The 15738-nt window shown below is 45.9% G+C and overlaps 1 protein-coding gene across 11 annotated transcripts in view; it reads left to right on the top strand.

Moving 5' to 3' along the window:
- Nucleotides 1-1258: 1258 nt before the first annotated feature.
- Nucleotides 1259-15738, top strand: part of Srpk2 (SRSF protein kinase 2) — a 195857-nt gene continuing 181377 nt past the window's right edge. For 5 of the 11 annotated variants that reach the window (XM_027393412.2, XM_027393414.2, XM_027393417.2 and 2 more), the window contains exon 1: nt 1363-1392. In XM_027393412.2, the coding sequence (XP_027249213.2) occupies nt 1377-1392 (16 nt within the window). In that variant the 5' untranslated portion in view covers nt 1363-1376. Of the gene's footprint in view, nt 1393-1475; nt 1531-15738 lie in introns of those variants that run through there. The other 6 variants (XM_035451593.1, XM_027393411.2, XM_027393415.2 and 3 more) reach the window with 6 other exon arrangements.

Raw genomic sequence — 15738 nt, forward strand, 5'->3', positions numbered from 1 at the left:
AGAAGCAGATGGAAAGAAATGTTAAAAAAAAATGAATGTGGGTTAATAGCGTCCATTACTGCATTTTTCTCGTATTTTGTCCAGGAAATTGCGCTATAGACCAGGCAGGCCTCGAACTCACAGAGATCCACCTGCCTCTGCTTGTGCCTCTAGAATGCTGGGGTTAAAGGTGTGCGGCACCACCGCTCCGCTGTTTGATATTTTTTTTTTAGAATAAAAAAATGGAAAAAGTACATTCTCTTCAAACTCAAAGCAGCCTTTCGTGTTTGGACATTTTTAGAATAATACTCAATGATACAATTGTAACCAAAGGAGGTCTGAATGCTCAGGGCGTGTTATCTGTGAAAGATACTGTAACTGTTTAAAGAGCCCAAGAGAACACTGAGGTAAAAGCTATGTGCCAGTCAGCTTGATTCACATCCTGGGTAGCCTGGGAAGATGGAAAGAGAAACTAGCCAGGCGTGAATAAGGATAGGGTCTGGTAGTACTGTTCGACCTATTTCGGGTTGTTTCCCCATTGTAGGAGGAAGAAAAAAGCACTGCTTAGCATGATTTTTGTTTTAAGCTCTCATCTCACGGTATTTAGAAAACTGGGCTTCATGCGCCAAACTTTCCTTTCAAGCTATACGCATCTTTTCCTTCATTAACCTCACGCAGTCCTGTGGGAGTAGGAACAGGAGAGAGGCAATCACTTCTCCAAGGTCACCACACACTCAAGGACCTAGGTTCTCCGGCTCTTGTGCCCTTTCCACGCTCGCCAGAGAGGAGGAAGCTGCGCTCATGGGGATGCAGGGGTGCAGAGGCGTAGAGGGCGAGAAGAAGCCGCGGGAAGAGAGGTGGCGTGAGCACCGCGGAGGCGCGGGCGGAGGACAGGCGCGCGGAGGGGCGTGCGGCACGACCCGCCCGGGTGCGGAGCGAGGCGGGGCTGGGAGGAAGGGTCGCTCGGCTGGGCCCGGTGCTCAGGGGCCGGCGGCCTGCGGCGGAGGAGGCGCCCCGTGGGAGGCGGGGAGCGGGAGGCGGCGGCTGCTCGCTCGCTCGCCCGCCCGCTCCCCCGCTTTGGCACCCAGGCCGGCCGCAGGGCTGGCGGGCGCTGCGCCCCCCGGGGCGCGGCGGGGTCCCGACCCCTAGACACCGGAGGCGCGGTGGGAGCGCGGAGGGGGCGGGGCCGCGGGCGGGGCCGCGGGGGCGGGTCCCATTGGCCTCCGCGGGAGCGGCCACGGCGGCGCAGGCGCGGTTCCCGCCTCCTCCGGCCGGCGAGCGAGTGGAAGCTGCATCCCGGTGCGGCTGGCTGTCGCTGGTTGTCGCGCCGCCGCCGCCGCCGCCGCGCCGCCGCCCGCCCGCCCCTCCCCCCGGCCCCTCGGCTGCCCCGAGTCGGAATGAGCTCCAGGAAAGGTGAGCGGCGCGCGCGGCCCCTGCCCCGCCTCGCGGCCCGCAGGCGGCCGGCCGGACCGTTAATGTGTCTTCTCTCTCCTCAGTGCTGGCCATTCAGGCCCGAAAGCGGAGGCCGAAAAGAGAGAAACATCCGAAAAAGTGAGTCCGCGCGGCGCTCGGGCCCGGCCCCGCCCCGCCCCGCCCCGCCCCGCAGCGCCGAGGGCTGCTTGCGGCCGAGCTCCCCGGTCCCCGGTCCCCGGTCCCCGGGCCGCGGGCGGCGGGTCTCCTGGGACGCGGCGCCGGCTCTGCGCGCCCCAGCGAGGGAGGAGGGAGGAGGGAGGAGGGGGAGGGGCGCGCGGCCGCGGGTTCCGGAGCTGCGACCTGGCCCAGCGGCCTGCGAGCCTCACGCGCCCGAGCCACACCCGCGATCCGTACCCGGGTCCTGGTCCTGCGTCGCTCGGATGGGGAGCGAGCGGGCGGGCGAGCGGGCGAGCCAGGGAGGCGGCGGCGGCGGCGGCGGCGGCGGCGGCGGCGCGCTGACACCTGGGCGGAGGGAGCCAGCGCATAGCCGCCGCCGCGCGCCGCCGCCGCTGCCACCCCCGGCTCCCGTGTCGGCCATCGGGCCATCCAGCTTGTCAAGTGGTTTGGCCTCGGGCGCGTTCCTAGCGCGACTTCAGCTCCGGGACCGGTGCGTTTTCGGCTGTCGGATTTTTCATTCGAAACTTTGTGCTCGGGTCGAGCGTTACTTGCGCGCTGCTGCTGCGCCCAGGTCGCTCGCTGCAGCGGGCGGTGGGCGTGTGCGCGGGCGCGTCCCGCGTGGTGCTCCGGACTGCATCCTTCGGCTGGTGATATTTCAAATGTGCCAGCTCCAGCCACGTCCCGGTTGGGCGGCAGCTGCTGAAGAAGCCTTTCGCGGCGAGCTAGGTGCTCCGAGGCTTCCGAGCGCCGCCAAATGTGCCTTTTTCCTCCTGGGTTTGCCGGACCAGCGTTCAACATCTTTGCTCACGTTCACGTTGGTTGCTTCGTTCTTTTTGCGCAAGAAATTTGTGTGTGGTATCTTTAAAACTATTGAAGAAAAACAGAATCGCCTTTAGTAAAATCCGAAGTACTGTCTAGCTTTATTTTGCAAGGGTTGAGCAAAGGTTGCTCTATCCCCTAGGTGGTGGTTGTTGGCCCTAGTCTCAGCCTAGAGGATTTCCCACTCATTCGGTGGCATCTAGGAAAACTGGGAGTCATTGCTAATATGAAAGTGTTTTACAGTAGGATTGTCTTCATTCAAAATTGAATAAGATGTGGATATCTATGTAAATTTTTTTTTTAACTTAGGAGGCAAAACACTTGAAAACTGGAAGGTAAAAGTTGAAAATAAGAAAAAAGCTTTTGTGTTTGGATTTGGGGTGTGTACGAGCCCTGACACCTGTGGAAGTCAAGGAACAACTTTCAAGAGTTGATTCTCTACTATGTGTGGGACCCAGGGATCAAACTCCCGATGTCAGGCATGGTGGCGAGCACCTCTACCCTCTGAACCATCTCCCTGGGCATATACGGGGTATTTAAAATATTGAAACCCAGTGAAGGCTTCTGATAGTTTGATGCATTCTAAAAACTAGCGCTATTGCTGGGCTATGGTGGCACATGCCTTTAATCCTAGCACCCTCAAGGCAGAGGCAGGTGGAGCTCTTTGAGTTCAAGGCCAGCCTGATCCACAGAGTGAGTTCCAGGACAGCTAGGGCTACACAGAGAAACCCTGTCTCAGGACAGAAAAAAAAAAATCTGAAAGGAGTTGACAAAGCATGACTCAACTTTTTAGGATAGCTCTTTGTGTATAAGTGTACATTTATTTATGTGCATATTACATGTTCACATAGAAAAAGCATTTTTAATTGAGTGAGCATGTATTTCATTATTTTCCTGTTTTAGGATGTTTCATAATGGTCAAGGATCTTTGCTTTACTATAGCTTGCATTTGTGCTATGTAATGAACTAGGAATAGGAACATAATTTATCTAATCTTATATCACTTTGCCAGTCTCTTCTGTTTTGTACTGAGTTTGAAGGAAAACAATAGCAGTTAATGATGGGATGAACTGGCTTGATGTACAAGGTGTTTATCAGTAAGAACCCAGATCAAATCAGAGATGGTGGGAAGGTATGACTTTTAACTTAGGTTTTTTTAAAAAAAATTATTGTTTTATATAATTGATGGATACAATTATTCATGCATTTGATGCATATTTATATGCCTTAGAAGATGATGGGAAAGCTTTGTACACGACAGTAATACCCCATGAAGCTTAAAATTTTTTTTTTTAAATTTATTTATTAGTTCTAGTTAGGGAACAATCTTGTTTCACATGTAAGTCCCTTCTCCCTCTCCCTCCCCTCACCCCATCCCTCCTCCCCCACCCCCAGCCTACCCCCACCCCATCCACCCACCACTCCCCAGGCAGGGTAGGGCCCTCAACGGGGGCTCTGCAAAGTCCACCAAATCTTCCTGTGCTGGTCCTGGGCCCTTCCCCATGTGTCCAGGGCCAGAGTGTAACCCTTCACATGGGATGGGCTCTCAAAGTCCCTTCTTACACCAGGGAAAAATACTAATCCACCACCAGAGGCTCCCTGGAGTGCAGAGGCCTCCTTATTGACATCCATGTTCAGGGGTCTGGATCAGTCTTGTACTGGCCTCCCAGACAGCATCTGGGGTCGATGTGCTCTCCCTTGTTCAGGCCAATTGTTCCTGTGGGTTTCTCCAACCTGGTACAGACCCCTTTGCTCTTCATTCCTCCCTCTCTTCAACTAAATTCCCGATTTCAGCTCAGTGTATATCTGTGGATGTCTGTCTCTGCTTCCATCAGCCACTGGATGAGGGCTCTAGGATGGCATAAAGAGAAGTCATCAATCTCATTTTAGGGGAAGGGCTTTTAGGTTATCCTCTCCACCGTTGCCTGGATTGTCAGATCGTGTCATCCTTGTAGGTCTCTGGAGATCTCCCTGGTTCCCGATCTCCTCTTGGGCCTATAGTGGCTCCCTTTGATATGGTATCTCTCATCCTGCTCTCTCTCCTCTATTCTTCCCCCAACTCAATATTTCTGCTCCTCCATTTCCTCTCCTCTCCTCCTCTTCTCTTGCTTTTATTGTAGCAGCTCCCTCCCCCCTACCCTCATGCTCCCAATTAGTTCAGGAGTTCATGCCACTTCCATTCCTGGGGACCATTTATCCCTTAGAGTCCTTCATGTTTCCTAGTTTCTTTGGTGAAGAGGATTATAGGCTGGTAATCCTTTGCTCTATGTCTAAAATTCATATATGAGTGAGTACATACCATGTTTGTCTTTTTGTGACTGGGTTACCTCACTCAGGATGGTTTCTTCTAGTTCCATCCATTTGCCTGCCAATTTCAAGATTCCATTGCTTTTTTCTGCTGAGTAGTACTCCATTGTATAGATGTGCCACATTTTCTCAATCCATTCTTCAGTTGAGGGGCATCTAGGTTGCTTCCAGGTTCTGGCTATTACAAACAATGCTGCTATGAACATGGTTGAACATATGTCCTTGTTGTATGAACATGCACTATTTGGGTATATACCCAAGAGAGGAATGGTTGGATCTTGAGGTAGACTGATTCCCATTTTTCTGAGCAACCGCCATACTGATTTCCAGAGTGGTCTTACAAGTTCGCACTCCCACCAGCAATGGAGGAGTGTTCCTTTTTCTCTACATCCTCTCCAGTATAGGTTGCCATTGGTATTTTTGATTTTGAAGCTTAAAATCTTGAAGAGAACCATCAAGAACATAATTTGAGATAGTACTAAGGGCAAAAACATGGGACAACTTACTTAAGTAATACTAATAAGGTGACGTCTGTACTCTCTGGCCAGTCATTGCTTGCTGTTTGCATGCATTTCTATGCTGTGACCCACTGTGAGGTGGATGCTCTTATTACCATTTTCAGATGCCAGCTGTTAGGTTGAGTCTAGGCAGCCGGGGACCAGAGGCCCCCTCAGCTTTGAGGAAAGGTCATATGAGCAGAAACTAGGATGAAGAGGAAGATGGACTGGGTTGGGGCTGTGTGATTAACCCAAAGGACATGATGGTTAAGTGATAGATTCAGAAGTGTCTGTGAGGCAGCTGTGACACACAGGGCTGTGTAGGTTGTTGTTATATCTGGGTAAGATGGTGCCATTCCTCTTTGAAGAGCATTGACTGAGTCTGGGGATGGGAGTGGGAGTGAGAACAGAGCTAGCCTGTATATAGTAATATAATAGTACATGGTAAATGAACAATTGCCTTCTAGGTTCGAGGAGGTCTTCCTCATTTCACAGACAGCTCTGACAGGTTAGAACCACATAGCCTTGTTTGGAACAACATTCTAGTGTCCTCATGGCTAGTGGTTTTGCATTTTAAGTATGGAAGAGACTGATTTTAAACTGTGTAGTGACTGGAAGACTTCAATAATGAATAATGTGACTGTGTGGGCCTGGCCTGATGCAGAATGGTCTACTTTCGTTACTTCCTTGTTATAGGAAAACTGACTTGACTTTCTCTCTCTCTCTCTCTCTCTCTCTCTCTCTCTCTCTCTCTCTCTCTCTTTCTTTCTTTCTTTCTTTCTTTTGAGACAATGTTTCTCTGTGTAACCACCATATCTGTCCTGGAACTTGCTTTGTAGACTGGCAAAGATCTGCCTGTCTCTGCCTCCTGAGTGCTGGTATTAAAGGCATGTCCCACCACCACCTGGCAGACTTTTCATTAATTTTAGTTCATTTAGTTCTGTAGGCTTTTATGAATTGAATGTGTGTTGTGTCGTGTCCTATATTGTGAACTTGGTGTGTTGTCACCAAGTTATATAGTACAGACTGGTCTCAGAATTGAGGTCCTCTTGCTTCAATCTCCATATTGTAGGAGATAAGGTATGGGATGCTGTACTGTGGTAAGAGGTGACTTTTTTGGTACTTCAGAATTTGTAGTTGTCAGTCCTCTCACAGGCCTGCATCAAGACATTTGTCATATATATATATTATATTATATATATAATTTTTTTTTTTTCTGAGACAGGGTTTCTCTGTAGCTTTGGAGGCTGTCCTGGAACATGCTCTGTAGACCAGGCTGGCCTCAAACTCACAGAGATCCCCCTGCCTGACTAAAGGTGTGTGCCACCACCACCCGGCTAGATAAAATATTTTTAAGGTCTCTTACATTTGTTGAGACTTTTGGAGGAGCACTGGGATCAAGCTGCAGAGCCTCATGAATGGTAGGCACATTCTCTGTCAGTGACTGTGCCCAGCCATATGACTTACTGAGACATATTCATAAAATGTAAACATTATCTTTTATAGAGCTAGGTGTGGCAGTATACTTTTATTGACCTAGCCACTTTGTGGAGGCTGAGACAGGAAGATTTCTTTTTCTCTCTTTCTCTTTTTTTTTTTTTTTTTTGAGGCAGGGTTTCTCTGTGTAGCTTTGGAGCCTGTCCTGGAACTTGCTCTGTAGACAGAAAGATTTCTTAAACCTTGGAGTATATGGTCATCCTGGGTAGCACGGAGGGCTGGAGAGATGGCTCAGCGGTTAGCACTCACAACTAAACACTGAGCTGAACTCCTGGAATCCAGTTGCAGAGAGCAAAGAGTGATGAGCAAAGGGGTCAAGACCAGGCTGGAGAAACCCACAGAAACAGCTGACCTGAACAAGGTATTGCTCATGGACCCCAGACTGATAGCTGGGAAACTAGCATAGGACTGTTCCAGACCCCCTGAAGGAGGAAGTCAGTTTGGAGGTCTGGACAATCTGGTAGTGGATCAGTATTTACCCCTAGTACACGAATGAACTTTGGAAGCCCTCTCCTCATAGATGGATACTCTTTTGCAGCCTAGACACACTGGGGGAGGGTCTAGGCCCTGCTCCAAATGATATGACAGACTTCAAAGATCCCCCAAGGAAGGCCTCACCCTCCCTGGGGAGCAGAGAGGGGTTGGGATTGGGGGATCAGTGGGGGGCAGAGGAGGAGGGGAGAGAGAGGGAACTGAGATTGACATGTAAAAGAGATTTGTTTCTATCTAATTAAGAAAAAAAAAAAAAGTATCGTCAGCCCTTCCAGAGGTCCTGAGTTCAATTCCCAGCAACCACATGGTGGCTCACAACCATTTGTAATGAGATCTGGTGCCCTCTTCTGGCTTGCAGGCATATGTTCATACATAATAAATAAATCTTAAACCGCAAAACAACAGACCTCCCCCATGGTTTTAATGTGTTGGTGCTAGAGATGGAACCCAGGACATCACCCATCCTGATTTATGGACCTTTTATGGTTGCCATAACCATATGACTTTGTTTTGGATTTCTATCTGTATGGGGAAGGGGTAGTGACAATGGTTTTGACACTTTGAGAATGATAGTGAACAAAATTATACAGTATCAATATGTAACTTTTTGATATTCAGATTTTTTTTTCCTCTCTGCATGTCTTTTCTTGTTGTTGAGACTGGGTCTTCCCATTTTGTCTTTGATAGTCTGGAATTTGCTATGTGAACCACCGTTGTCTCTTTGCTTTGCAGGGATTAAAGTTGTATATCACCAAGAAGGACCTTTTCTGCACACCTTTAAGGTTCTTGGTATTGCCTATGTCAGCATTTCAGCCCTGTCCTCCCTAATTTTGAGTGCTTGGCATGAAAACAGGGTCTTAGCTTGATGACAAAGCACCATACCACTTAGCACCTATCCCCACCTTTTGAGACTCGGTTTCCTGTAACTGAGGCTGTTGTGAACTATTTGAGGATGACCTTGAATTCCTGATCTTCCTGCTTCTAGCTTTGGAGTGCTGGGATTAAAGATGTACACTGCTTGGCTTCTTCCTTTTTTTTTTTTTTTTTTTTTTTAAATGTGGGTCTTGGTCTTGGGAATGAACTCAGGTTTAAAATGCTTACAAGGTAAGCACTTAACAAACTGAGCTATCTCTCCAGCCCTAAAATATACTTAAAAATTATTAGTCTGCTGGATATAGTGCTGCGTACCTTTAGTCCCAGCACTAGATAGATCTTTGTGAGTTCAAGGCCAGCCTGGGTTACATAGTAAGACTCTCAAAAAAAGAAAATGTGTGTCTGTGTGTCTGTGTCTGCGTGTATGTGTGATGTGTATGTGTGGGTCATGGTGGGTGTGGAGATTATAGAGAACAACTTTTTGGAGTTGCTTCTTTCATACCTTTATGAGATGTAGGAGAATTAAACTTAGGTCACTGGGCTTTTTCAGCAGGTGTCTTTTACTCACAGGGCTGTCTTGCTGACCTGAGTTTACCTCCCCAAATTTTTTATGAGTATGTACGTCTGAGTGTTTGTATGTGTACTATATACATGATCCCATGGACATCATGTTGGGATCCTCTGTAACTGAACATAAAGATAGTTGTGAATCACCATGTGGGTACTGGTAATTGAACGTGGGTCCTCTGCAAGAACAGTAGACTACAGAGTCATCTCTTTATCCCCGAAGTTTAGCTTTTAGAGGGATATCTAAAATTTGGGGAGCAGGAGAGATGGCTCATCCATTAAGAGCATTGGGTGCTCTTCCAGAGGACCCTGGTTCATTTCTCAGCACCCATATAGTGGCTCACAACTGTCTGTACTCCAGTCTCAGAGGATCTGGCATCTCTGTGTTGTCCTGGCTGTCCTGGAACTGGATCTGTAGACCATGTTGGCCTCAGACTCAGAGATCTGCCTGCTCTACCTCTTGAGTGCTAGGATTAAAAGTGTGTACTATCAACCCTGGTTCAAAATATGCCTTTATATTTTCTTAAACATTTATTATTTTGTTACTGTAAAAACATTCAAAATGTCCCTAGCTTTAGGAAGTGTACCGCATAATAAAGTATGATCTTTATTATCTGTAGTCATTGTTATAGCACACCTGAGATTTGTGGTCCCAAGAATGACTTAAAACCTAACCAGGCTTTTTTCTTCTGTAACTAACCCTACTTTCCTTGATACCTGGTAAGCCTTCATTCTGTTCTCAGTTGTGTGAGATCAACCATTTACATGAGTGCTTGTCTGTCTGTGCTTGTCTCTCTGTGCTTGGCATATTGCATGTACTGATCTCCAGTGTCATCTGTTTTGTTGCAGATGACAGAGTTCAGTCTTTATGACTTAGTATTATTCTACTGTGTATATGTACATTTCCTTTATCCTTTCATCAGTTGCTAGACACCTAGGTTGTTTATATTTCTGGGCTGTTACAAATAGTGCTACAATAAACACAGGAATGCAGAGGTTTCAGGCATAATGATTTAGTTATCTTTAGCTGCATAAGCAGTGATAATATTGTTAGATCATATAATTGTAGTTCAACTATTTTGAAGACCCTTCAAACTATTTTCCATGCCTGTACTAATATTTATATTACCCCAGTGTGTAAGGTGTCCCTCTTCTGTTCCTCTGCTAGTATGTGTTATTGTTATTTTTTTCTTTTAAGATTTATTTTCTGTATATGAGTGTTTTGTCTGCATGTATGTGTATCACATGCAGTGCTGGTGCCTGAGGATGTTGGGAGAGGCTGTTGGGTACCCTGGAACTGGAGTTACAGACAGTTGTAATTGCCATGTGTATGTTGGGAATCCATCCTGCATTCTCTGGAAGAGCAAGTGCTCTTAGTCACTGAGCCATCTCTTTAGTCCCCCCCCCCGTTTTGTTTTGTTTTATTTTTTAAGAGTGCTTACTGCTCTTATTTATTTATTTATTTATTTATTTAGTACACAGTATTTTGTGTATTTATTTATTTATTTGGTACACAGTATTCTGCCTGTGTACACATGTATGTCAGCAGGCCAGAAGAGGGCACCAGATCTCATTACAGATGGTGGTGAGCCACCATGTGGTTGCTGGGAATTGAACTCAGGACTTTTGGAAGAGCAGGCAGTGCTCTTAGTCACTGAGCCATCTCCCCCCACCCCTTGTTGTTTTAAATCCATTAGTTTTTGGCCAGGTGTGGTGGCTCACATCTTTAATCCTAACCCTCAGAGGCAAGTGAATCTCTATGAGTTTGAGGTCAGCCTGGTCTACAGAGGTAGTTCCAGGACAGCCAGTACTATTACACACAGAAATCCTGCCTCAAAAAGCCAAAATCCATTAGTTTTGTCTGTTTTTGAACATCATTTAAAATGTAATCACACAGAATATACTCATGTGTGGCTTTTCCCCCTCAATCTGTTTTTTAGACTTGTATGTGTCTTATGGATCAAGTAGTACCATTGATTCATTTCTATTGCTTTAGAACCTTCCATTGAGTAAGTATATCACAATTTGCTTACTCTTCCATTAATGGGCATATTTTATAGTCTTACTAAGTAATCCCTGGTCCTTTTCTGTAGTATAAAGTTATTTTCTAACAGTATAAATATTTTCCTAGATTTTTCAGTAGATTTAAGGTATTACTGTTCTTTATTAGATATGTTGTGCATATGATTCTTAGCATATTATGAATATAATTTATAGTCTAAAAATACAATGGAAACCAGAAGAGTCCTCTAACTGGGTCTTGAAGAACCAGGAATAGTAATGACTACAATAAAAGAAGGCAGGGCTTGAGCCTTCTTAGCAGAAACAGTCCTGAGTGGGTGTCAGCATATGGAGATGTACAATGGCTTGCTTGTAGTCCTGGAATGTTAAGTAGTTAGTGAGGTTGGGGTGCCGAGTATGATAAGCAGTGGTTGCTGATGAGGTCACATAAAGAGTTGGAGAGTCATGTGTGCCAGATTGACATTTCAAAAAGAGTTTCCTGGCTGTTAAGTGGGGTGGGACTTTTTTATTTTTATTATTTATTTATTTATTATTATTTTTTTAGATTTTATTTATTTATTATGTATACAACATTCTGCTTCCATATATATCTGCACACCAGAAGAGGGCACCTGATCTCATTATAGATGGTTGTGAGCCACCATGTGGTTGCTGGGAATTGAACTCAGGACCTCTGGAAGAGCAGTCAGTGCTCTTAACCTCTGAGCCATCTTTCCAGCCCAACTTTTTTACTTTTTAATTTAATTTTATTTTATGTGCATTGGTGCTTTGCTGTGGGTGTCAGGTCCCCTGGAACTGGAATTACAGTTGTGAGCTGCCATGTGGGTGCTGGAAATCGAACCCAGGTCTATTATGATTAATAGCTAATACGTAGCCCGTGATAGTCAGGATATATATTTATTAGGTAGCCAACTGGCAGGCAAGCAGAACAGGCCAAAACAGCAGGGGAAAGAGAGCTACCATGTGCGTTCCCTATCCCTTTAAACCTCTCCCACGTCACCTTGGCATCACCTTGACCACACCCTAACGGGCGTGGTCCGGCACACCTGTAGCCAGCTCTTAGGAGGCTTGGTTACAGTGTCTCCCTACACAGGTCCTCTGAAAGAGCAGTCAGTGCTCTTAACCACAGTGCTCTCCAGCCCCCAGTGGAGTGGGACTTAGTGGCCAGGAGCTGCGCTGGGCAGCCTGCAGAAGGCTTGCGATTGATGGGTACTGCGGGGGCAGCATTCTCTGTAACTCACGCGCAGTGTGATGTGGGAGGACAGTGGGAAGAAGGTCTGGGATGAAGGCCAGGTCTCTGTATTTATTACTGAAGTTTCTATGGAGTGCTTGGGAGAGTTAATGATAGCTTTCCCGGACTGTTAGGAGGGCTTTTTGTGACATTCAGTTACATACCTGGTCAGAGTTTGTAACTGTAGAGCTGTTCTTTGGAGCTGTGTCATTAGAGCTGGCAGGTAGCTGACTGTGGCTCCTGGGTAAAGGTGCTACAGTGTTTTGAGGGGTTGGTTCCAGGAGGTGCCTGAGAGTTGGGAGAACCAGGAGAGACCTGTTTCACAGAATCACATCTTGTCATATTCTCGGATGGGGGTATTTTTTGCATATTTATTTCCTTATTTATTTACTCATTTCCTTCCTTCCTTCCTTCCTTCCTTCCTTCCTTCCTTCCTTCCTTCCTTCCTTCCTTCCTTTCTTTGTTTCGGTTTTTTGAGACAGGGTTTCTCATGTAGCTTTGGAGTCTATCCTGGCACTCGCTTTGCAGACCAGGCTGGCCTCGAACTCACAGGGATCCTCTGCCTCCCGAGTGCTGGGATTAAAGGCATGTGCCACCAACGCCCGGCATTATTTACTCATTTTCAAATCCTCAAATTTTCATTTCCCTTGGCTTGGAATACGGGTGAATTTGTAGATTAAGGATGCCTGATGTCTTGAATTGAAAGCATGTTTAGAAAAGTGACTTCTTTCTTGGTTTAAAAATAACATGTAGCATCTTCAGAAATTATAGAAATATATGAACAAAACCCAGAAATTACTTTTTTACCAACCAGATTGGACATTACATATATATGTATATGTATATATGTATATGTTTATCTTCTTATATATACATATATAGAAACATACATATATACACATATTTGTGTGTGTGTGTGTGTGTGTGTGTGTGTGTGTGTGTGTGTGTGTGTGTGTAATGAAAATGGAGAGAAAAGGACAGCTTTAGGTGTTCCTCAGAAGCTGATTACCTTGGTTTTGAGACGGTCTCTCACTGACCTAGAACGCTCTATGCTGGTCAGCCAGTGAACTCCAGGGATCCATCTTTCTCTTCCTCTTCCCTAGCACTGGGATTACAGGAATGGTCACTACTCTACTATGTTTTAAAATATGGGTTCTGTGGATTGAATTTAAGTCCTCATGCTTATGTACTGAGCTATCTCCTGTCAAAATATATACTTTATATATTTCTTTTTGCTTTCCCCCCAAACCCCATGCTTTTGTTACCTTGTTGTTTTATTGTGTAGCCCTGGCTGGCCTGGACATGCTATGTAGATTTAGGCTGGCCACAAATTCATAGAGATTGTCTGCCACTGTTTGTCAACTTGACTGTATCTGAAATCAATTAGAACACAAGCAGTTGGGCACTCCTGTCATGGGTTCTCTCTCCCTCCCTCCCTCCCTCCCTCCCTCTCTCCCTCCTCCCTCCTCCCTCCCTCCCTCCCTCCCTCTCTCCCTCCCTCCCTCCCTCCCTCCCTCCCTCCCTCACACCAGATATGCAGGTGACAGGCAGTGACCCCCAGTGAGTGTGTGACAGGTAGTCACATCAGGTGTACAGGTGACAAGGGTTGTGACCTCGGGTGCAGGTGACAGGCGGTGACCTCAAGTGTATGGGTGATAGCTGTAATGACCCTGGTGTGCAGCCTGTTGGTGAAATGATACCACATGGTGACTCACACTCTAGAGTAAATGAGCCATGTGCTTTTCAGCCCAGGGCCGGCCCGCTCCAGCAGCTGACAAGACCAGACTGTGCCAGCAACAAGCACCTCATGGGGACCTGCTTGGCTGCTACTTTCCAGCCTCATCCGTCCCTGGTGGGACTCTTACTCTCACCGAGCAGGCTGGGTGGGACCCCGATAATCAGGGGCCAGTCTCAGAAGCAGCCATTAGTGATTCCTTTTAAGTCCCCTAACTCTGGCTGTACATTTTTTTGTTTGATTTTTTTGTTTAGAAACAGGGACTCAGTGTTTAGACCAGGCTGGCTACCTGCCTCCTCTTCCTTGAGCTCAGATTAAAGGTGCATGCCACCATGCCTAACTCTGCCTGTGTTTTAATTAGAGATCTGCTAAGTACCACTCATTCTTAAAACATGGTTAAAAAGTTTATATGTCACCATCATTGTCATCATTATTGTGTGTAAGAGTTTGTATACTATCATGCCTATGTGGAAGTCAGGGGACAGCTTTTGGGGGTTGGTTCTTCTGGCTGATTTTTGAGGCAGGGTCTCTTGTTTATGCTCCATTGCACTGTGTACTACTGGCTATCTGGTCTGCATGTTTTTCTTTTTCTTTTCTGTCTTTTTTCCCCCTTTGTTTTTCGAGACAGGGTTTCTCTGTGTAGCCCTGGCTATCCTCGAACTCCCCTTGTTGACTAGGATGATCTCAACTCAGAAGATCCACCTGCCTTAGCCTCCTGAGTGCTGGGATTAAAGGCATTTCTCTCTCTCTCTCTCTCTCTCTCTCTCTCTCTCTCTCTCTCTCTCTCTCCTTCTCCTCCTCTTCCTCCTCCTTTTTTTTTTTTTCCCAGACAGGGTTTCTCTATGAAGCCTTGGCTGTCCTGGAATTCACTTTGTAGACCAAACTGGCTTTGAACTCACAGAGATTAGCCTGCCTCAGCCTCCTGAGTGTTTTTCTTTCATTCAGTGGGATACGATTTTTTACTCTTAAAATCTTATGATTAGGGGTTGGAGATTTAGTTCAGTGGTAGATCGAAAGGCCCTGGGGTTTGGTCATTAGCTCTGGGGAAAAGAAATATAATGAGTAACTTGCTATTTAAAATGATTTTGTGGCAAACAAAAATATCCCTGTGCATAGTGTTAATGAGATCATACCATTAGAAAGAAACTTCAGAAATATATTAAATTTCCTTGGTGTCTTTGAATGGATTTTGTTGGCTGATGCATATAAGCCTTACAAATTATTACTAATTTAAAATTATTTCACTCTTTTCTAGTTTTTAAATTTTTGAATAGTTTAGACATTTGGTGAGGACTGCACTAATCCATGTTTTTTGAGGAATTTTCTTTCTCCTTGTGACTTAGGCTATGTCTTATTGATTGGCATGGAGTCTGGCATTGCTGTGTTTACATTGTTTTGTTTCAGCTTCTCTGTCTCAAACTGAAAAATAAGAGAATCGAGAGTACAGACTGTCATGGAAAGAGAGTAATTTTAAGAAAAGACCTTGACCTGTATTTGAGTACATTTAATACTCTACATTGGGTTCTTAGTGTTGTGATTCCTTATATTTTGTTTTGTTTTGAAATAGAGTCCTACCTAGCTTTTAACTCTTGGACTCACCTTGAACTTCCTCTAGTCCTGCCTCTGCCTCCCAAGTGCTAGGGTTTTAAGCAAGCTCCACCATATCTGGCTTCATATATATATATATATATTTGAATTACAAACAAGATTGAATTACATGACGATCCCAGTTCCCTTCTCCCTCCCTTCCTAAATTCCTACCTGTCATATGTTCTTTCTTCTAATCTACATCTGACTCAAAATTTCTGCTTCCTCATGACCTCTGCATCCTTCCTTTTCCTCCCTTCTCACTCTCGTAGCTTCCTCCCCCCCTTCCCATGTTCTCAATTTGCTCAGGGGATGGTGACCCTTTCCCCTTCTCCAGGGAACAAAGTTTGTCTCTTTTAGGGTCTTCCTTGTTTGCTAATATCTCTGGCAGTGTGGATTGTAGGATGGTAATCCCTTACTTTATGTCTAAAATCCACATAAGAGTGAGTACATATCATGTTTGTCTTTTTGTGATTGGGTTACCTCGCTCAGAATGGTTTCTTCCAGTTCCATCCATTTTCCTGCAAATTTCGAGATTCCAT

The sequence above is a fragment of the Cricetulus griseus genome, assembly GCF_003668045.3.
Source record: "Cricetulus griseus strain 17A/GY chromosome 1 unlocalized genomic scaffold, alternate assembly CriGri-PICRH-1.0 chr1_0, whole genome shotgun sequence".
In the NCBI taxonomy this organism is placed as follows: Eukaryota; Metazoa; Chordata; class Mammalia; order Rodentia; family Cricetidae; genus Cricetulus; species Cricetulus griseus.